The sequence below is a fragment of the Bos indicus genome, chromosome 21 (assembly GCF_029378745.1).
Source record: "Bos indicus isolate NIAB-ARS_2022 breed Sahiwal x Tharparkar chromosome 21, NIAB-ARS_B.indTharparkar_mat_pri_1.0, whole genome shotgun sequence".
Classification (NCBI taxonomy): domain Eukaryota; kingdom Metazoa; phylum Chordata; class Mammalia; order Artiodactyla; family Bovidae; genus Bos; species Bos indicus.
In genome coordinates this window covers 47,777,250-47,799,457 of record NC_091780.1, presented here as the reverse complement: position 1 = coordinate 47,799,457, position 22,208 = coordinate 47,777,250, and the positions used below count along the sequence as shown (strand labels likewise).

General features: G+C 37.1%; 1 protein-coding gene across 5 annotated transcripts in view; it reads right to left on the bottom strand.

Moving 5' to 3' along the window:
* The window catches only part of MIPOL1 (mirror-image polydactyly 1), a 307,526-nt gene that overhangs the window by 95,532 nt on the left and 189,786 nt on the right, over positions 1–22,208 (bottom strand). For all 5 annotated transcript variants that reach the window (XM_070775479.1, XM_070775475.1, XM_070775476.1 and 2 more), the window contains one exon: positions 15,497–15,591. In XM_070775479.1, coding sequence (XP_070631580.1) covers positions 15,497–15,591 — 95 coding nt within the window. The remainder of the gene's footprint in view (positions 1–15,496; positions 15,592–22,208) is intronic.

Sequence of the window (22,208 nt, the reverse complement as noted above, 5' to 3'; positions counted from 1 at the left end):
TCCCTGTCCATCACCAACTCCCGGAGTCCACCCAAACCCATGTCCATTGAGTCAGTGATGCCATCCAACCGTCTCATCCTCTGTCGTCCCCTTCTCCTCCTGCCCTCAACCTTTCCCAGCATCAGGGTCTTTCCAAATGAGTCAGCTCTTCGTATCAGGTGGCCAAAGTATTGGAATTTCAGCTTCAACATCAGTCCTTCCAATGAACACCCAGGGCTGATGTCCTTTAGGATGGATTGGTTAGATCTCCTTGCAGTCCAAGGGACTCTCAAGAGTCTTCTCCAACACCACAATTCAAAAGCATCAATTCTTCGGTGTTCAGTTTTCTTTATAGTCCAACTCTCACATCCATACATGACTACTGGAAAAATCATAGCTTTGACTAGACAGACCTTTGTTGACAAAGTGGTTCACACTTATTACTTAAAATCTGTACTCAGGTATGATACAAAGCATTTGACAACTATTATTTTATTTTGATTTTTCTCAAAAATAATATAAGCAGCTATTAGTATAATTTCAATTTTACAGGTCAGGAAATTGAGGCTTACAGAGGTTATTACCTATCAAAGGTCATCTTGGCTAGGAAGTCAGAATCTATACCATCTGTCTTATTACAGTGTTAGCTAGGAATTAAAACACTATTGTTGTACTAAAAGAATAACTGCAAAACACAAACTTTACAAATAAAAAAGATAAACACAGGTCCAATTAACTGAGATTTAGAAATAAATGGTTTTCTTTATATAAATTGTAATTGAAGTCAATTTATATCACCTTTTAGCATATTACCAATTATTAATGAAAACAAAAAAGCAAATATCCATTAAAGTCAGAAGTTAATCTTGACTCCCTGGTTTCACTTAGTTTTCCAGTAACAGAGTAGAATGAGTGATTATTTCAATTTCAAATCATATACAACAAAACAAAGAACAAATGAAACCAATCAGAAATGTATATTCCTCAATTATGAGCCAACAGTGTGACTTTCCAGATTAAAATCTCAATTCTCACATTTTTCCATATAATTGATATTTTAGAAAAATTTTATATTTTACAGTTCAGATTAGTTAACCAAGCCTGTTTGTAGCTGTTTAGTTGCTAAGTCATGTCTGACTCTTTTGTGACCCCATGGACTGTAGCACGCCAGGCTCCTCTCTCCATGGGATTTCCCAGGCAAGAATCCTGGAGTGGGTTTTACCATTTCCTTCTCCAGGGGATCTTCCTGGCCCAGGGAGAAACTCTGTCTACTGCATCAGCAGGCAGCTTCTTTACCACTGAGCCACCAGGGAAGCCCTAACCAAGCCTGACAGGACAGCTAAACTTTCTATGGATTAAAACAAATTTAAATACTTATCAGATCAATGATGTCTAATAAAACTAAATTTAAAAATATTAATACCTAGGATTTTGATTTCTTCCTTGTTTCATGAAATAACAGAATATTGTTTATTTCTGATCTAATCTGAACCAGTTATTTGGGGAAAAAATTGGAACTATGATAGAATACTGACAATAACATAACTATTAAAAGCCCAAAGGGAACAAGATACAGGGTATAACAACATTTAAAACTTAGAAACTAAAGCAAATAGTAAATTAGATCCTAATAAATTTGGAAGTTTCATGAATACCTGAAGTCTAAAATAGTAAAGGGAACAAAATATTTTAATATTGACCTGAGTTCATAAAACACATTTTGGCTTGGAATTACAGAAAAACATTCAATTGGGCCTTTTTTGACCTTTGCAAAGTTTTGGAACATCACCGTCAACTTCAGAGAACAACTACTTCATGCTATAAAGAGTGAAGACTCTAACTACTTCATACATATTTAAGACTGGAATATTTACACATTTAAATGCTTAACTGCAAGTAAACATTTGTCCTTTTGGGAGAGGCCCAGGTGGAAGGGCCCCATGGCAAAATGACAATGTAAGTCCCGGATATCTGACTGTACTGCCAGTGCCACCCAGTCTTAAAAGTATTGCCATATCATCATTATCATCCTCAGTCAATATTTACTAAGCTCTTTATGACAGCAGTGGCATTAGAAAGTTTATAAAAATCAAGAGTAGCTCAAAGATCTCAGTTTATTGTAACTGGTTATCATGTAAGTTAATCTTGATATTTGGGGGTTTTTTTTGCAATTAATGAATCAAATTGTTTCTGAACAAAGGCCTTTGTTATTAGCTATTATTTCCATTTATTTTCAATATTTCAAACTAGATTCAGTAAAACTTTAATACATTCAATAATATATATGTCACATGTAGCGAGAGAAAATGTTTATAATACAACTATTAAGGAGAAGGAAATGGCAACCCACTCCAGTGTTCTTGCCTGGAGAATCCCAGGGATGGGGGAGCCTGGTGGAGGCGGGGGTCGAACAGAGTTGGACACGACTGAAGCTACTTACCAGCAGCATGCTAAATTAATCTAATTGCACTGAGCAAAGTCTCTGGAAATATGAAGGAATTCTCTCCTTTCATTGTCATTTCTGGCCAGAACCCAACGTTCACAGGACTGAATACTTTGAAAAGGTATCCTTTCCCTCACTAACTGTCCTGGGCCCCCACCTCTACCAAATGGCAGAAGAATGTTATAACAGGCTAATACTTCTTTTAAAATTGCTAATAATTTTTTCTTTTCTTTTTTTTATAAAGGTGATTGAATTTCTGCAGTGTAAAGTACTTTAAAAATAGTTTAAAATATTTGGCAAACTTAAAACATAAGTGAGGTTATCGTGTATATACACATCTATTTCATAAGGTAAGTGAATCCACTTTGAGGTGTCATTCCCTTATGTATCTCATTGTTTTCTAAAGCACAACACTAATAAACTAAATTAAAGATATGAACTTCACTGATATAATAAATAAATTATACACACACATATGTATATATTATAGACCTATTTTTCATAGAAGCTTATTTACTTCTGCTGCTGCTAAGTTGCTTCAGTCGTGTCCGACTCTGTGCGACCCCATAGACGGCAGCCCACCAGGCTCCCCCGTCCCTGGGATTCTCCAGGCAAGAACACTGGAGTGGGTTGTCATTTCCTTCTCCAATGCATGAAAGTGAAAAATGAAAAGTGAAGTTGCTCAGTCGTGTCTGACTCTTAGAGACCCCATGGACTGCAGCTCACCAGGCTCCTCCGTCCATGGGATTTTCCAGGCAAGAGTACTGGAGTGGGGTGCCATCACCTTCTCCATATTTACTTCTAGGCATCAAATTTAATTTGTGCAGGTTACTATGAATAGATTTTCCAGGCAAGAGTACTGGAGTGGGGTGCCATCGCCTTCTCCATATTTACTTCTAGGCATCAAATTTAATTTGTGCAGGTTACTATGAATAAAGTTGCAAAACTTTATCAAAATTTGCAAACTCATTTTTATATAAAAGTAACACATATATACATAAAGAATTCAAACACTTAATTAGGTTATGAATGCAAGTTAAAATTTCCTTTCCTCTCATTCATCACATACATATAATAAACTTAACTGTTAAACATACTCCCACTTTCCAGAAAACATGCTGTTGAGTTTCCGGGGTATCAGAAAAATTTTTATTGACTCTTACAGATGCTCCAAGCACTGATTCAGGTACAAGATGCAGTGGTAAATAAACAAAATCCTTGTCCTTGCAGAACTTAATTTCTAGAGGACAATGCACAAATACAATTATAGTATCATGCAGGCTTGTCCATTATTAAGAAAAATATAGTAGAGTAACAAATAGTGTGATGCAGCGAGGAGGTAGACTATTTTAGATAATGTGGCCAGGAACATTTCAGCAGAAAGTTGAGCCAAGTGAAAAGTTGACTCATGACACTATAGTGGTGGTGGTGGGCTTGTAGATTAGGCAGAGAAAAAAGAAAGTTGAGGTTTTGTGATGGGAGCATTCTTAGAATGTTGGCGATAATAAGAAATCTGGTGTGGCTGGACCAATGCAAGAGTAGACACCTGTTAAGAAACAAAGTTGGAAAGGTAGCAGGGGCCGGTGCATATGTGTACAAACACTCCTTTTATAATTAAATAAGAAAGGACAAATATCTGGAGTCACTATATGATTTAGGCAGCTGTTGTTAAATGCATGAAGTAAGCAGGATACTGTTGACTCTTCAGTGTCCCTTGGGCAGCAAGGAGATCAAACCAGTCAATCCTAAAGGAAATCAACCCTGAATATTCATTGGAAAGACAATGCCAAAGCTGAAGCTCAAGACTTTGGTCACCTGATGGGAACGGACAACTCATTAAAAAAACACAAAAACCTGATGTTGTGAAAGACTGAGGGCAGGAAGAGAAGGGGGCAATAGAGGATGAGATGGTTGGCTGGCATCACCGACTCAATGGACATGAGTTTGAGCAAACTCTGGGAGATAGTGAAGGACAAGGAAGCTTGGCGTGCTGCAGTCCGTTGGGTCACAAAGAGTCGGACATGACTGAGCAACAGAAAACAACAAAAGCAGGATGGAAAATGTGGTCAAATGGTAAATGCCGGCCCCTTTTAGGGAAGGTAGCCTCTACTCAGCCTCAGCTAACTGCTGAAAAGCAGAGGTATAATGGTTAATTTTATGTGTTAATGCAGCTAGACCATGGTGCTCAGCTGTTTGTTCATCGAGCGGTCTAGATATTGCTGTAAAGGTATATTTTATATATGATTAATATTTAGATCAGTAGGCTTTGAGGAAAGCAGATTAGTCTCCATAATACGGATGGGCCTCAGCCAATCAGTTGAAGGCTTTAAGAGAAAGACTGAGATCTCCCGAGGAAGAAGGAATTCTGCATCCTGGGACTTAAAACCACAACAACTTATTCCTGGTTCTCTAGCCAGCTGACTTGCCCTGCAGATTTTTGACTTACCAGTACCCACAATTGTATGAGCTACCAGTTGGCATTAGTGGTAAAGAATTCGCCTGCCAAGAGACATAAGAGATGGGGGTTTAATCCTTGGGTTGGGAAAATCCCCCAGAGGAGGGCATGGCAACCCATTCCAGTAGTCTTGCCTGGAGAATCCCATGGACAGAGGAACCTGGTAGGCTTACTGGTAGGCATAACTGAAGTGACTGAGTACAGCACACAATTCTTTAAAATAAATCTCCCTCCCTGTATATAAACAGTCTATTGGTTCTGTTTCTCTGGAGAACCCTAACACACTTGCCATGCTAAGGATCCCACATGGGCAGATCTTCCAGCTTTTTTTTTTTCACCTTGGAAACAATGTTGCAAATGAATATGGAATAATGCTACTGTTTCCTACACATTTTTTTAATTGGACCTGTGAGAATTTAGTCAAGGAATATACACAGGTGCCAAATTTCTAGGTAATGGATAATGCTCTCCAGAATGGCTTTAGAAGTTTACACTCTTATTTCAGTGCATGCAGGGTCTTCTCTATTTACAGTCTGCCTAAGCCCCCCCCCCTTTTTTTTAATTCTAAATTTTAAGAAAGGTAAAATCCAAACAAATGCTACTGATAATTGTTTTCATATTTGAACACTGTTGGCCTAAAAGAAAAGAAACTTTGTTGGCAGATAAGATACTTTATCATATAAAGACCTTGTTTTGCCTACAGCCCTACAAATCACTAACTGAAAAGCTGAACTAGGTCCATGTTATTTCCAATCAATTTACTCATCACTGAGTTCTTATTATGTGCATTGCACACACTATCACTCTACAGAAGAAAGTTTTAATCTGAAGAGACTTTCAATCTAGTGTTAAATTTGACTGTCTATTCATTTGCTTGGCAAATATTTACTGAAGGCTTGTAATATATAAAAAATACAAGCTTTAGAAGGGAAATTAAGAGAAATATTCATAAAGGTGTTATACCGGTGAGCATGAGGTATGTATGATGAGAGAGCACTACATATAATTACGGTAATGTTAGGTAGAATGAGATCACTTCCGGTTGAGAAGATCAGAAAAAGATTACCAGAATAGTTCTTAAATTGTGTTTTGAAGGCTCAGTAAGAATCTGATAGGCAGAGATTGGGAGAATTCCAGGAGTAAGATGAAATAAAAAGAAAGCAGTGAAGTGGGAAATTTGGGGTATGGCCAGGAAACAGTGAATAATTCATTTTGAAAGTATAAATAATAGTCAATTTAGTATAACAAATATTTGTTGGGTGCTTATTATGTGTGAGGTAGTGTACTAGCACCAGTGACACAAATATGAATGAAACCAGAAGATAAAAGGATGATTGGTGGAACACTAAACCAGAGATAGCTACTGCTACTGCTAAGTCACTTCAGTCATGTCCGACTCTGTGCGACCCCATAGACAGCAGCCTACCAGGCTCCCCCATCCCTGAGATTCTCCAGGCAAGAACACTGGAGTGGGTTGCCATTTCCTTCTCCAATGCGTGAAAGTGAAAAGTGAAAGTGAAGTCACTTAGTGACTAAGTGAAGTCACTTAGTCGTGTCCGACTCTGTGCGACCCCATGGACTGCTGCCTACCAGGCTCCTTTGTCCATGGGATTTTCCAGGCAAGAGTACTGGAGTGGGGTGCCGTTGCCTTCTCCGAAACCAGAGATAGAGGTGGCAGCAATATCAAAGGTTCATAAGTGTTTTAGGTAAAAGGGTCTGGAATTTATTGTACAGGTAATATGGTATTTCCCAGGTGGTGCAGTGGTACAGAATCTGCCTGCTAATGCAAGAGGCGTAAGAGACAAGGGTTCGATCCCTGGGTTGGGAAGATCTTCTGGAGGAGGGCATGGGAACCCACTCCAGTATTCTTGTCTGGAAAATTCTATGGACAGAAGAGCCTGGTGGGTTGCAAAGAGTTGGACATGACTGAGTGCGTGCACGCGCGCACACACACACGCACACACACAATGTGGTATTATTAAATACTGCTGATATCTGATTGAGAGGTTGAGAATAATGTTTCAGGAGTCTTAAGAGGAGGGAGAAATGGAGACAAGTGGATGATGTAGCTAGAAAAACCTGGGCATGAAATTATACAAGACTGGTCTAAGGTAGGAATTTTGTAAAGGAAGGAGACATTGCAAGGAAAAATCTAGCAAAATTTGTTTACTAATTAAATTTTAAAAAGGGACAAATCAAAGATTACCTATGCAGAAGGCAACAAGCATATGCAGAACTCTAATAATAGTGTCAAGACCAAGAGAAACACTTTACTTTTTTATTTACTAAAATACAAAATTAATTTTTTCTCAAGCTGATGAAAATGATGTTAATAGATGGCAGACTCCAGGATCTATAATTAGCAGGCCCATTCTAAGTCTGGATCTTTTGCTATCCATGATAATTAAATGGCAAAATATTTTGTTAAATGCTCTTCAAAGAGGAAGCTGAACCATTTTACAGAATAAAAAGGAGCAGCTGAGAGCTGTACATGTTGAACTTTCATGTTAAAATAAGGCACAGAAAACAGTGAAAGTAATGCAAAAAAAAAAAAAAGTCTTTCTAAATTCAAAGTCATAGAAGACATAAAATATTTTGGTAGCCTCTGTAGTTATTTAATTGTCTTATATGTCAATAAAGCAAAAACATTTAAAGTATTTTGATCAATGATACTATTAGTACATTTCTTTGGCACAGTACTTTATAGTTTTCAAAAACATTAAAAAAAAATCATCTCCCTAATTGTCATAGTAAGTGGCTTAGATCATTCACAAACAGGTGCAACTCACTGGTATAAGAAGCTAGTTCTTAATTCCAAATATTACCAAACAAAAAAGTCTAATCTACTTCATACAAAATGGTTAGAAATGTCACAGAATATTAGAACTAGAGAAATCCCCAAGTCCAAGTTAAAGAACTTGAAGCCTAGAAAGCCTGGAGCTTGTCTATATCAGAAAAAATTTGGTTAATGGCAAAGATGCTCTTTTGATTTTTTATTACTGTTTTGGCAGTATGGTTCCATAAAACAGTTCCACGAAAATTAATTCCAATAAAAATACAGATATAACAAAATGTTTGTGTCACTGGGTAGTCCAATTAGAACACAGAACTAAGAGTTCAGGATTGAGTGTTCAACTCCTCTTGATGAGGGATTTGCATTGAGAAAAATGTTGCTTCATGGCTAGAGTTTGCATGCCGTTGACTCTTATTGATGCATAGTTCTCACTACTGAATGAGAAACCATCACCATCACCATCACACACACACACACACACACACACACACACACACACACACCCCAAACCCAGCCAGAGCCTAGCGACAGTCAGTAATATTTCTGATTACGAAGGACAGGATATATAAAGACCAGAAAATATATATATAAGTAGTAAAAGGGACCCATACTAAATAAAATTTATAAAAAGAATGTAGGAAAAAAAAAAGCATCCCACCCTCTTTTTGAGTATATTTGACATGGTTTCTGTCTTTGTGGCTTTTATGACTTAGAAATGTAGTATATCATGAACCCAGTAAGTAGGATTTATTTTTAATCCAGTATTTACTATGCCAAACATTCAAGCATTCTATTTAATTTTTTACAAAAATACTGTTACAATCAGAGGAAACATACCACCTTAAAATATGAAGCAGACTATTCAATATTTGTGATGTTGTAGAATGTCAAATCTGCCATGTTCTGAAAGGCATCACAACTTCTCACTTGGAATTGAACAAAACAACAAAAATTTAAAATATAATCTGCTGCTATTATGAGTATATTAAATCCTAGTCTACTGGCACTGAACAACAGGATCTAATTCCTATCTACACACTTGAATTTACACTTTTTTAAAGCAGAAGTAAATACAGAAGTACTATAAAATCAGCAAACATTGAAACTTAGGGTTTCTCTCGATTAGAAAACAGTTTGTTATTATTATGCCTCCTGAGCTTAGGAATGCAGCACTACAGGTTTAAAGAACAGGAAAAAATCATTAGTAAATACAAATCTAACTCCTACAAGTTTAAGATTCTTCCCTGATGAAAGTTTAGATTTACACTAACGAAGCTGTTAGATGAATTCGGTATTTGGCAGAAAGGAAGGCACTAACACTTTACTAATAGCACTTTTGTAATAATAAAATTTATTTGAAACCTTCACATTGATTCCTCTCCTGCTATCCTCTCTGCTTTAATGTGAAGGAGCCATCACTTACACTGGTAAGTTTACTATCGCTACCCATTCACCTCACCTGCCCCGTCCCTAACTGTGCCAAAGGACACAGGCCAACATTTCCTTTTCTCAGTATTCAAAGTCTTCTAGGACTCAAAGGAAACAAACAGAATAGAAAAATCTCCTAATACATACTTCCATATTCCTATTCCCACTCGGGGAAATGAAACGCTTATAGTAAACAGTAGCTCTTGGTGTAACCCAGCTAAAAAAATAACTTTTTAGAAAAAAAATTAGAAAGAATAAGGTCAATATCTTATGGGCTTCCCTGGTGGCTTAGACGGTAAAGCGTCTGTCTGCAATGCAGGAGACCCGGTTCGATCCCTGGGTTGGGAAGATCCCCTGGAGAAGGAAATGGCAGCCCACTCCAGTATTCTTGCCTGGAAAATCCCACGGACGGCAGAGCCTGGTAGGCTACTGTCTATGGGGTCACAAAGAGTTGGACACAACTGAGTGACTTCACTTCACTTCAAGGTCAGTATCAGGAAGAATAAAAGTCATTAGCATATTTTAATATGCCCCTAACACTAATGACTGATCACATATCCTCTATTGCTTTGGCTGACGGAAAGTTTAAGACAGAATTATTCTTGAGGCTTATTCTTTTGCCGTTTCATGGTAAATATGCAAGCTGACTTACTCCTGGCTCTAGCTTCTTGTCCTATTCCTATATTTTTCTTAGTGTATTTTTTCTTAGTTATTGATAAGCAACTTTCTTTGATATGACCATACACATGTATGTGTATATATATATGTATATATATTTATGTGTAAAACTGATTTGAATAACTAAAAGTGCATTTTTTCTTAAACTTTTTTTAAAAAATACATTACCTGTTATGACATACATATACACATGCAAACATACATGAAAACTAGAGTCAGTCTTGGCTTTCTTCACAATAAATAAGAAACTCTTCCCCCTGTCTTCTATAGCAGAGGAAACTTTGAAGAAAAAAAAAAAGAGTACTACTTCTATGAGCTAGTTGTGTTTCATGTATGGATCTGTAACCACCATCTATTTGGGTGTGTAAGAAATACTGTTTACTTTCACTTAAATTAGAATCTGGGATTCCAGGAAATTTAAACTTTATTGTTTTTGGAAACTGCCTCTCTCTTCCTAGAGTTCTACATTCCAGGGATCTTATTCCTATTCTATTTAAAATAAATTCCTGAATATCCTCACAGAATGTTTTCTATACCTTGAAAAGGAAACTTAACTGTGAGCTTAAATTTATTTATATTCATAGCTATTCTTATCTCCTTTACTCCTGTCCATAAACACAAGGTGACCATCTTCCTGCTCAAGGCAAACCCTTCTACAGATTCTTAATTCCATCTCTTTTTAAATTTGGGGGGATGTTGTTCTAGAACAATTCTCTCTTGGCTCTTTCCAATGAGTCATAAACATGTTCAAATGTCTGCCATTTTTCAAAAATAAGAGACATAATCCTTAACCCACTTTCCTTTCTTCTTAGCTATAACATCTTTCTTATTCAGGTTTCTTCAAGGATCACTCAAACTGATAGTTCTTCTCTCCCTCAAGTCACTCTTGAACTTACAAAAAAATTGGCTTCTATACTTAATACTCTATTAAAACTACTCTTATAGATGTCAATAATGGCCACCTCGTTTCAAACAAAGGGGATACTTTTTGCTCATATCTTAACCATTTAGAAACATTTGACTTTTAAAAATTTTTTAAATTAAAATCTCCTTCCTTGGCTTCAGTGATATTGTTTTTAATTCTATTCTTACCTCACTGACCTCTTGTTGTAAAAAGAAATTTAACATTCAGTTCAGTTCAGTTCAGTCACTCAGTCATGTCCGACTCTTTGGAGCCCATGAATTGCAGCACGCCAGGCCTCCCTGTCCATCACCATCTCCCGGAACTCACCCAAACTCACGTCCATCGAGTCGGTGATGCCATCCAGCCATCTCATCCTCTGTCGTCCCTTTCTCCTCCTGCCCCCAATCCCTCCCAGCATCAGAGTCTTTTCCAATGAGTCAACTCTTCGCATGAAGTGGACAAAGTACTGGAGTTTCAGCTTTAGCATCATTCCTTCCAAGAACACCCAGGACTGATCTCCTTTAGAACAGATTGGTTGGATCTCCTTGCAGTCCAAGGGACTCTCAAGAGTCTTCTCCAACACCACAGTTCAAAACCATCAATTCTTCAATGCTCAGTTTTCTTCACACTCCAACTCTCACATCCATACACGACTATTGGAAAAACCATAGCCTTGGCTAGATGGACCTTTGTTGGCAAAGTAATGTCTCTGCTTTTGAACATGTTGTCTAGGTTGGTCATAACTTTCCTTCCAAGGAGTAAGCGTCTTTTAATTTCATGGCTGCAGTCACCATCTGCAGTGATTTTGGAGCCCCCCAAAATAAAGTCTGACACTGTTTCCACTGTTTCCTCGTCTATTTCCCATGAAGTGATGGGACCAGATGCCATGATCTTAGTTTTCTGAATTTAACATTGGTTGAACACTAATAATCAGCCAAACACTGTGTGAAGGGTTGCAAGTACTTAAAACAGTTCTAGAAAATTCCCTGGTGGTTCAGTGGTTAGAACTCTGTGCTTTCACTGATGAGGGCATGGGTTTGATCCCTGGTCAGGGAACTAAGATCCTGCAAGCTGTGTGGCCTGGCCATAAAAAATAAAACAACACAAAACCTCTATGTGGTAGGTACTATAATTCTCATTTTATAAAATGAAAATGGTCTTGGAGAGGTTCATTTATATAAGGTTACACAAGGCAGGGCTGTCTAACTGAAAATCTCTGTAGCTTTACCACATTATCAGCAATTAAAAAAAAAAGTAGCAGTGAGAGGGGTCTTTGTGAAGCTTATCTTTGAGCCAATAATTGTTAACTATTTAAAAGAGGTTATGTAGCTCTGTTAGATTCATGTAGATTTTAAAAAGTCTTTGAAAGATAAATGTTTAATCCACATAATTTTCAAAAATCTTTCAATAATCCTCTGCAATTCAGCAAAGAGAAGGAGTATCAAGGTTTGTTTTCCAGTAAGTAAGGTCAACTTATGCAAGATTAGCACATCACCCTCAGCATTCTTGGACACTGTCGCTTTAACGACAGAACACCTGCTGACCTACCTCATGGCAGGAGAGGGTGCCATAAAAACTCTCCCTATCAATGGGGTGAAAAGACTACATACCATACACAACAGCCAAGGTCTAAGCACAAACCACACAGTATTCATAAGTCTTAATAAAGGCTTCTGTTATTCTCCCAAGAAGTAACCCTAACTTAATGCAGCTAACTGAAGTGTGCATTTAAACTGGCAGCCTTCAAACTTGGATGCACATGGGAATTTCTAAGGAGCTTTAAACACACCAAAGCAGAGTCTTACTCCAACAGACTCTGAAGTAATCAGTCAGGGATGGGATGGGGATCAGGATTTTTAGAGGCTCCTCAAGTGATCCTATTGCATAATTACAGCTGAGAATCCACTAGTGTAAAATATACAATTGTGTACTAAGTTGCTTCAGTTGTGCGACCCTATGGACTGTAGCCTGCCAGGCTCCTCTGTCCATGGGGACTCTACAGGCAAGAATACTGGAGTGGTTTGCCATTTCCTCCTCCAGGGGATCTTCCCAACCAGGGATCGGACCGGCATCTCTTATGTCTCTTGCATTGGCAGGCAGGTTCTTTACCCCTAGCACCACCTGGGAGGAAAGACTGTTATATTCATGCTCTTAAAAAAAAAAAATAAGGATTTGACATCTTCAACTACTACCAGGGTTCTGCTTGCCCACATACCTACTGATTCTAATTGCAAGCAAATGATTCCCCACGGTCAGTCATCAACCAAACATACTTGGAATTTGGTAACTGTCTTAGTTTCCTGAGCTGCTGTAACAAAGTACCCAAACTAGGGGGCTTAAAACAACAGAAATTTATTGTCTCACAGTTCTGGAGGCTACAAGTCCAAAATCACGGTTTCAGCTGGATTGTGTTTTCCATGAAGGCTGTAAGGGAGAACCCTCCTGGTGCCTCTTCTGGCTTTGGGTGTTTGCTCCAATCCTTGGTATTCATGTGCTTGTAGATATCTCACATCTCCCCAGGCACAAGGCTGTGTTTGCCCTGGGTCTTCACAAAGTCTTTCCTTTATGCCTGTGTCTCTGTGGCTAACTTTCTACTTTTTATAAAAACTTCAGTCATATTGGGTTAGAGCCCATGCTAATGATCTCATTTTAACTTGATTAGCTCTGTTAAACACCTTGCTGCTGCTGCTGCTGCTAAGTCGCTCAGTTGTGTCCAACTCTATGTGACCCCACAGACGGCAGCCCAACAGGCTCTCCCATCCCTGGGATTCTCCAGGCAAGAACACTGGAGTGGGTTGCCATTTCCTCCTCCAATGCATGAAAGTGAAAAGTGAAAGTGAAGTCGCTCAGTTGTGTCCGACTCTTAGCGACCCCATGGACTGCAGCCTACCAGGCTCCTCCGTCCATGGGATTTTCCAGGCAAGAGTACTGGAGTGGGGTGCCATCGACTTCTCTGGTTAAACACCTTGCTGCTGCTGCTGCTGCTAAGTCGCTCAGTTGTGTCCAACTCTGTGCGACCCCGTAGATGGCAGCCCACCAGGCTCCCCCGTCCCCGGGATTCTCAAGGCAAGAACACTGGAGTGGGTTGCCATTTCCTCCTCCAATGCATGAAAGTGAAAAGTGAAAGTGAAGTCGCTCAGTCGTGTCCAACTCTGAGCTACCCCATGGACTGCAGCCTACCAGGCTCCTCCGTCCATGGGATTTTCCAGGCAAGAGTACTGGAGTGGGGTGCCATTGCCTTCTCCATTAAACACCTTATTTAGACCCAAATAAGAGCACATTCTGAGGCACTAGGGGTTAAGACTTCAATATATTTTTGTGAGGGACACAATTCAACCCATAACAATAACCACTTAGCATTTACATCAAATAACACTGTTTCAAAGCATGGATTCTTAACATGAAGATGGGAAAAAATTTTTATCTTTATTTTTCACTCTTCATGTAAATACAGTATTTCTTATGATTATGAACACAGGCAACAATCTTCAGTAGTATTATTAGTGGTTCTTGAGACTTTGTGTCCATAGAAACCATTGGTATTTTCAGGTCACATTTCAGTGTTTGCAGTCATCTTCAAAATATTATTTATAGTTATCACTACTTAGAAATTACAGTTTTTAACAGACTTGCTGTTAGTTATTTACTGTATTAGTGCATTAATATATCATGATGTAATACCTTCATAATTTTATTTCAATAAAACTGATTTTGATTTAATTGAATTTTATGCACTGAACATTATCTTGAGAAGGGGATCAAAATTTAAAAAAAATCTTTCAATAACCTACAGCTCTAGTTAGTGAATTCTTCCATTTCATACTTGAGGATTTTTTAATCTTCATAAGTATTTAAAAATATGCAGTGCCTTGTACATCATTTTCAAACCTTTTACAAAAAAAAACTATGATCCACCATGAAAATATATATTTTACATGTAGCTCAAGACACAATCCGGAGAAGGCAATGGCACCCCACTCCAGTACTCTTGCCTGGAAAATCCCATGGGTGGAGGAGCCTGGTGGGCTGCAATCCATGGGGTTGCTAAGAGTCGGACATGACTGAGTGACTTCACTTTCACTTTTCACTTTCGTGCACTGGAGAAGGAAATGGCAACCCACTCCAGTGTTCTTGCCTGGAGAATCCCAGGGACGGGGGAGCCTGGTGGGCTGCCATCTATGGGGTTGCACAGAGTAGGACAGGACTGAAGTGACTTAGCAGCAAGACACAATCGTCTCTCTCACACACAACACAAAACTGAAACAAAAATGTCACAAAACAATATTTACCCTTACTGCACTCTTGACATTTTCTATTCTATCTCTATTCATTAAAAAATGCCAGTGTGACCTACTGAATTAATTTGACAACTAATCTTGGAGCATAAATTAGTCTTAAAAATCCTTTAGTGGAGTTCCTTTAGAAACTTCTTATACTGTGATAGTTGAAAGGCTGTTATTACAGGTATTCATGTACTATTTTAAAAATATATGCCTTCATTTCAGAGGTGCCATTTAGATGAGCAAATAATTCAAGAGCTAAGCAGGCTCCATTTAGACAACTGGTTTAGAGTTACATAAACTTTATAATTCCCATTTTATAATGGGAGGCTCAACTTAAACTTTACCAAATACCAGAAGGAAACAAGGTAGAATAATAAATATTTTATGCCTGAATCATTTTAAAATTACAAAAATGTCTTAAGTGTATGATGTTTAATTTCACTGAGGTATTTCCTCATTCACCACTATAAAATTGGGTAGAAACATTTTCCAAACTAACATTTATTTATGCCCAGGATAAAAAGAATTTTACCTGTAGTAAACTCGAAGTGTCTGGATTTCTTCTTCCAGTTTTTTGTACTGCTGAACTGCGGTTTCTCTGGCTTGTTGCATAGCTAACAACTTTGCCTGCAAGTAATTAACATTTTAAGAAATTTAATAGCAGTTTGGTACCTTTAAATAGACTACTATAGTATGAATAGAAGTCTTTAATTTCTGGGAGTTTAAAAACCCATCAGTATTTTTAGTAGTGGTTCATAATTTCCCACAAAATAATTCGATTATATTAATAACAGAAATATTAAAGACATGAACATATTTAATTTACCAACTTCGCTCATTACTAAACTTCAATCTTATTCATCTGTATCATCAGATATATGCCTTTCTGCAATGTTTAACTTTACACACAGAATTCAGAATGTGGAACATGGGTTCAGAGCACTATCTAGAGTAGAGATAAGCACAATGGGTGTTTCACATATAAATTTTATGTGGCTCCACTGCCTGATCGCTAGATTTTCTTTTAACTTTATTAATAGAAACTCCGAAAATTCTAAATATGTTAAGCCATCTTTGATATTTAACATGAAAAAAATTGCACAAGACTATAACCTGATTTTTACAGATATGATTTAACCTCTTCAATTCCTTTTCTGCAGGGAAAAAAAAATCTCTAAAGGGAGAATGGCAGTAATTTTGAATGTTGGAGATATTTTACTCAAGGGTTGCTATTGTTCATCTTGGCTTATAATAATCAAATTTTAAAGAGTCTTAATCAGTTTTTCAATAGAGGTTAATGGTAATTTTAAAAGAATTGTACCTTCCAAACATCATTCCCAAAATTTCCAGCATAGTCAAAAAAAGTTATCAACCTGCCTTTTAAAGTATGGTACTGGTAAGTCAGACTTTAATTTTGCTTATTTAAAGCTTAATTTGCATGAAAAAGGCTGTCTTTTACTTTAAATGTGTTTGATAGATAACATGAAGCAAACTGTAATCATACATGTCACAAACTGCACTAACGGAAATAATTAAAAAGTAATCAAAAGTTGGAGGTTGAATGAAATTCATTAATTTTGCTGAACTCACATGATTTCACTGAAATTATTTTCTTGCATAAGAATGAAGTCATAAGATAAACTGTGAAATCTGATCATAGGAAAATTAATGAGTGTAATATAAATAAACATTAAACAGTGCCACTTTTCTATTTTAATAATGCAGAATTATAAAAAATAGCAGTTTAAATTTTTATATAAAAATTAAGCACCAAACTAATTAGCTATCTGCACTAGCAAATCCTAACAAAGAGTTACTTTTAATTAAATTTAAGATGTTCAAGTACTTGCTTTAACATGTCACATTCTAGAATTATGGATGAAATAGTCTCAAAAATTATTTTTAAAAAAGCATTTAAAGCTGGTTCTTGATGCCAATAATTAACAGCTTTGCTAATTTTCAGTATACTATAAAATGTAATTCAAAGGGTAACTTGCATGACCGAATACCCACTGTGATTAATAAGAAACCAAAAAGAATTGCCCCCAAAATATTTCACATTCAACTTACAAAACATCAGATATCCTGTTGCATGTAATTTAAGAAATATCAACTATTTGACAGGTAATTGAGAATGTGATAAATAACAATGGGACAGTGTTAAGAACCTGAGATGATTATTTTTAAGCTTTTGTACCTGGTACTTCTGCAGAAAACCAAAAAACAAACCTAAACACAAAGCAAAAAACAAAACCAGCAATGTTGTAGCACGAAAAAGACATAACAAAGATTATGCCTAAGAAATTTTTGCAATGAAAATGGGATGTGAGAACTGTACTTAAATTCCCTTGCTTTGGGTAAAAATGAACATTTTATTCCTCTTCCTACACTCAGTTCACCATGAAGATTTGGTGTTGCTTCATGGCAACCCATTTGATTTATTACTTCCAAATGTCTGATCTTATATCTAGGCACTGGAGACTATGTTCAAAGCTATTATAAACCTTCTGGCCTTACAAGCTCCTTCCGCTACTTTATCAGATACACATTTATCTGGTCAAGTTTTTTTAGGGGTGAGTAAATACCATTACCTTATGGCATAGTGATCCTGTTTGGCAGCTGGGATGAACTTCCTTTCCCACTACCTCAGGTACTCAATTATATGTGATCTAGAATTTTTTAAAAATATTTATTTATTTATTTAGTTGTGCCGGTCTTAGTTGCAGCACGCGGGATCTTTGACCTTCACTGCGACATGTGGGATCTTTTTTTTTTTTAAGCTTTGGTACACAGGATGTTTTAGCTGTGGCACGCAAAAGCTAGTTGCAGCATGTGGGATCCAGTTCCTGACCAGGGATTGAACCCAGGTCCCCTGCACTGGGCATGTGCAGTCCCAGCCACTGGGCCACTGGAGGCGTCCTTATATGGTCTAGATTATTCAAACAGAGTAGTCCATCCTGATAGCCCCAGAAGAAAACTGAACCTTGAAGACATCATTTGTATCCTGGTTCCCTGTACACCAGACAGATCCAGATTCATTTCTTGGACACATGAGTTTCTTCTTTTTTTGCACAGGCTCGTTTTGAGTTGGATTTATGGTATATGCAATGTAATGTCCCTGGTGGCTCAGAAGGTAAAGAATTTGCCCGCAAGCAGGAGACCTGGGTTCGATCCCTGGGTTGGGAAGATCCCCTGGAGAAGGGAATGGCTATCCACTCCAGTATTCTTGTCTGGAGAATTCCATGGACAGAGGAGCCTGGTGGGCTACAGTCCATGGGGTCACAAAGAGTATAAGCAATGTAAGAAAATTTAATTAATTTACATGTGCTGTTTATACCTATTGCATTTCCTAGTTTCATTATTGAAAGAAAAGTGAGTGTTAGTCACTCAGTCGTGTTGATTCTTTCCATCACATTGCAAGTCAAAAATATATTTAATCTCAAAAACAATAAAAATTAGCAAACATTTTTCCTGTTTCTCTGCCATTATATTTCCCATATTTCTGGTAATTACTTGTCAATCTCCCACCCCCAATCTTCAAACTACAAATATTCTGAGATTTCAAGTTACCTGTTTGTTGTATATCCTTCTAGAAATATATATACAAACATACATATATATATATATATATATTTACAACCAAATAAATCTATTTACAATATTGATGGTATCTTTATACACTATTAAAAACTTTGTTTTAGGTTTAAAAGAAGTTTTGCTATTTCGCTTTCTATTAAAAAAGAAATCTTTTATCCTAACCCATGTGTTGCACTCACTAATCACATTTCCTTCCTTCCCTCCAACCCCAAAGTGAAATATTTCCATGAATTTGGGTTCATCATTTTCAAGAGTATTTTATACTTTTACAATATAGTTACGTACTTACAGATAATGTATGTGATTGTTTATACATTTCTAAACTTTATATAACTCTGGGAGATAGTAGAAGACAGTGAAGCCTGGCATGATACAGTCCATGGGGTCACAAAGAGTCAGACACAACTTAGTGAGTGAACAACACAATGACAAGCTTTATATAAATGATACTGTCTACATTCACAGACAATTGCTAATAATTACCTTCACACATGGTGAACATACACTTTAAAATATATTTTTGAGCAAAGCCTACAGTGAGTCAAAATTTCTAAGTATTGCTGGCTCTCCCTATCTACAGGTCCCATATATGCAGATACTGGAGGGCCAATTAAGGAACTTGAACACTGCAGATTTTGGTATCTGTGGGGCTCCTAGAACTAATCTCTTCTGGATAACAAGGGACGATCATATGGTCATAGATTTAGACAAACATTGTACAAAAGTATAACATCTTTTTTAAACTTACATTTTCAGGTAAAAATTTTATTGAAGTAAAACATTCATAACATATACAAATTATACATACATGAATTTTTTAGGTGGGCTTGTTGAGTTATAATTGAGGCAAAGTAAAAATTCACCCATTTTTTTGGTGTACAGTTGTATACATTGTCACAAGTTTATATAGTTATGTAATAACAATGACAATCAAGACACAGAATATTTTCATTATCCCAAAATGTTCCCTTGTGCAATAATGCAATCAATGTCCTTTCTTTACATGTAGTTCCTGGCAACCAGAGATGTGATTTTTATTTTTACTGCTATAGTCTTCCCATTTCTAGAACATCATATAAATATTATATAGTCGACAGACTTTTGAATTTGGCTCCTTTTACTTAATGCTTTTAAAGATTCATTCATATTATTACCCGGATTAGTAGTTCATTCCTTTGTATCACTGAGCAGTACTCCATTGCATGGATGTACTATAATCTGTATATTCATTCACCAGTTGATGGACAGTTGGATTGTTTCCAGTTTTTGGTAGTTTTAATAAAGCTGCTATAAACATTTGTTTATAGATAATTTTGTGGAAATATGCTTTCATTTCTCTTACTTAGGTAAACACCATGGAGTGGAATTGCTGGGTCCCATGATAAGTGTGTGTGTTTATATACTTTAAAAGTTATGTACTCTATTAAGTTATATACATTATAAAGAAACTGCCAAACATGCTGCCTAAATTGATAAAACTTAAAAACATCTGTGCTTCAGCAAAGGAAACCATACGCAAAATGAAAATACAACCAACAGAATGGGAGAAAAGATTTGCAAACAATGTAACTGACAAAGGATTCATTTTCAAAATACACAAACAACTCATACAACTCAACAACAAAAAAAATCCCAAACAATTCAATCAAAAAATGGGCAGAAATAAATAGGCATTTCTCCAAAGAAGACATACAGATGACCAACAGGCATATGAAAAGATGCTCAACATCGCTAATTATCAGAGAAATGCAAATCAAAACCACAAAGAGGTATCACCACACATCAGTCAGATGGACCACCATTAAAAAGTCTACGAATAACAAATACTGGAGAGGGTGTGGAGAAAAGGGAATCCTCCTACACTGTTGGGAGGATAAACTGGTCCAACCATTATGGACAACAATATGGAGATTCCTCTAAAAACTAAAAATAGAGTTGACATATGATCCAGCAATCCTACTCCTGGGCATATACCCAGATAAAACTATAATTCAAAAAGACACACGTCCAAAGCAGCACTATTCACCATGGCCAAAACATGGAAACCTAAATGTCCATCAACAGATGAATAAAAAACAATGATGTGACACACACGTATAATACAATGCAATACTATTCAGTGATAAAACAGAACAAAATAATGCCATTTGTAGCAGCATGGATGGAACTAGAGATTATCACACTAAGTAAAGTAAATCAGAAAGAGAAAGACAAATACCATAATACCATATCGCTTATATGTGGAACCTGTAATGTGACATACACAAACTTATCTATGAAAGAGAAGCAGATTCACAGACATAGAAAACAGACTTGTGGTTGCCAAGATGGGGGCGTGTAGGGGAGGGACTGAGTGGGAGTTTGGGGTTTGCAAATGCAAACTATTAAATATACAGCATCAATAAACAACAAGGTCCTATTGTATAGCACAGAGAATTATATTCAATGTACTGAATATAAAAAAGATTGTGTTTGCGAGTGTGTGCGTGTGTATATATATCTATGAATCATTTTGCTACACAGCAGAATTTACCAGAAGATTGTAAATCAACTAGATTTCAATAAAAAACAAAACAAAACCATCTGCGGTTAACCACAATAGCAATGCCATTTGTTGAATGCCTTCTATGGGTTGGACATTGTACTGAGTATTTGAAATGCCAGGCTGGATGAAGTACAAGCTGGAATCAAGATTACCAGGAGAAATATCAACAACCTCAGATATGCAGATGATACCACTCTGATGGAAGAAAGCAAAGAGGAACTAAAGAGCCTCTTGATGAAAGTCAAAGAGGAGAGTGAAAAAGCTGGCTTAAAACTCAACATTCAAAAAACTAAGACCATGATATCTGGTCCCATTACTTCATGGCAAATAGATGGGGGAAAAGTGGAAACAGTGTCAGATTTCATTTTCTTGGGCTCCAAAATCACTGTGGACAGTGACTGTAGCCATGAAATTAAAAGATGCTTGCTCCTTGGAAGAAAAACTATTACAAACCTAGACAGCATATTAAAAAGCAGAGACATCACTTTGCTGACAAAGGTTGGTATATTCAAAGCTATGGTTTTTCCAGTAGTCAGGTACAGATGTAAGAGGTGGACCATAAAGAAGACTGAGTGCCAAACTGAGGCTTCTGAATTGTGGTTCTTGAGAAGATTCTCTTGAAAGTCCCTGGACTGCAAGGAGATCAAACCAGTCAATTCTAAAGGACATTGATCCTGAATATTCATTGTAAGGACTGATGCTGAAGCTGAAGCTGCAGTACTTTGGTCACCTGATGTGAAGAGCCAGCTCATTGGAAAAGACCCTGACGGTGGGAAAGATTGAGGGCAAGAGGAGAAGGGGGTAAAAGAAGATGAGATGTTTCGATGGCATCACTGACTCAATGGACATGAGTTTGAGCAAGCTCCAGGAGTGAGTGAAGGACAGGGAAACCTGGTGTGCTGCAGTTCATGGGGTCGCAAAGAGTCAGACATAACTTAGCGACTGAACAACAACTATATTCACACATCAGTGAGATAATTCCCAGTATCCCTATTTTACAGATGATTAAACTGAGGTCCATGAACATTAATCAACTTGTAAATGTAACAGAGCTAGTGACTGACAGAACTCAAGCACATATTCAAGCCTGTTTGGAACAAAA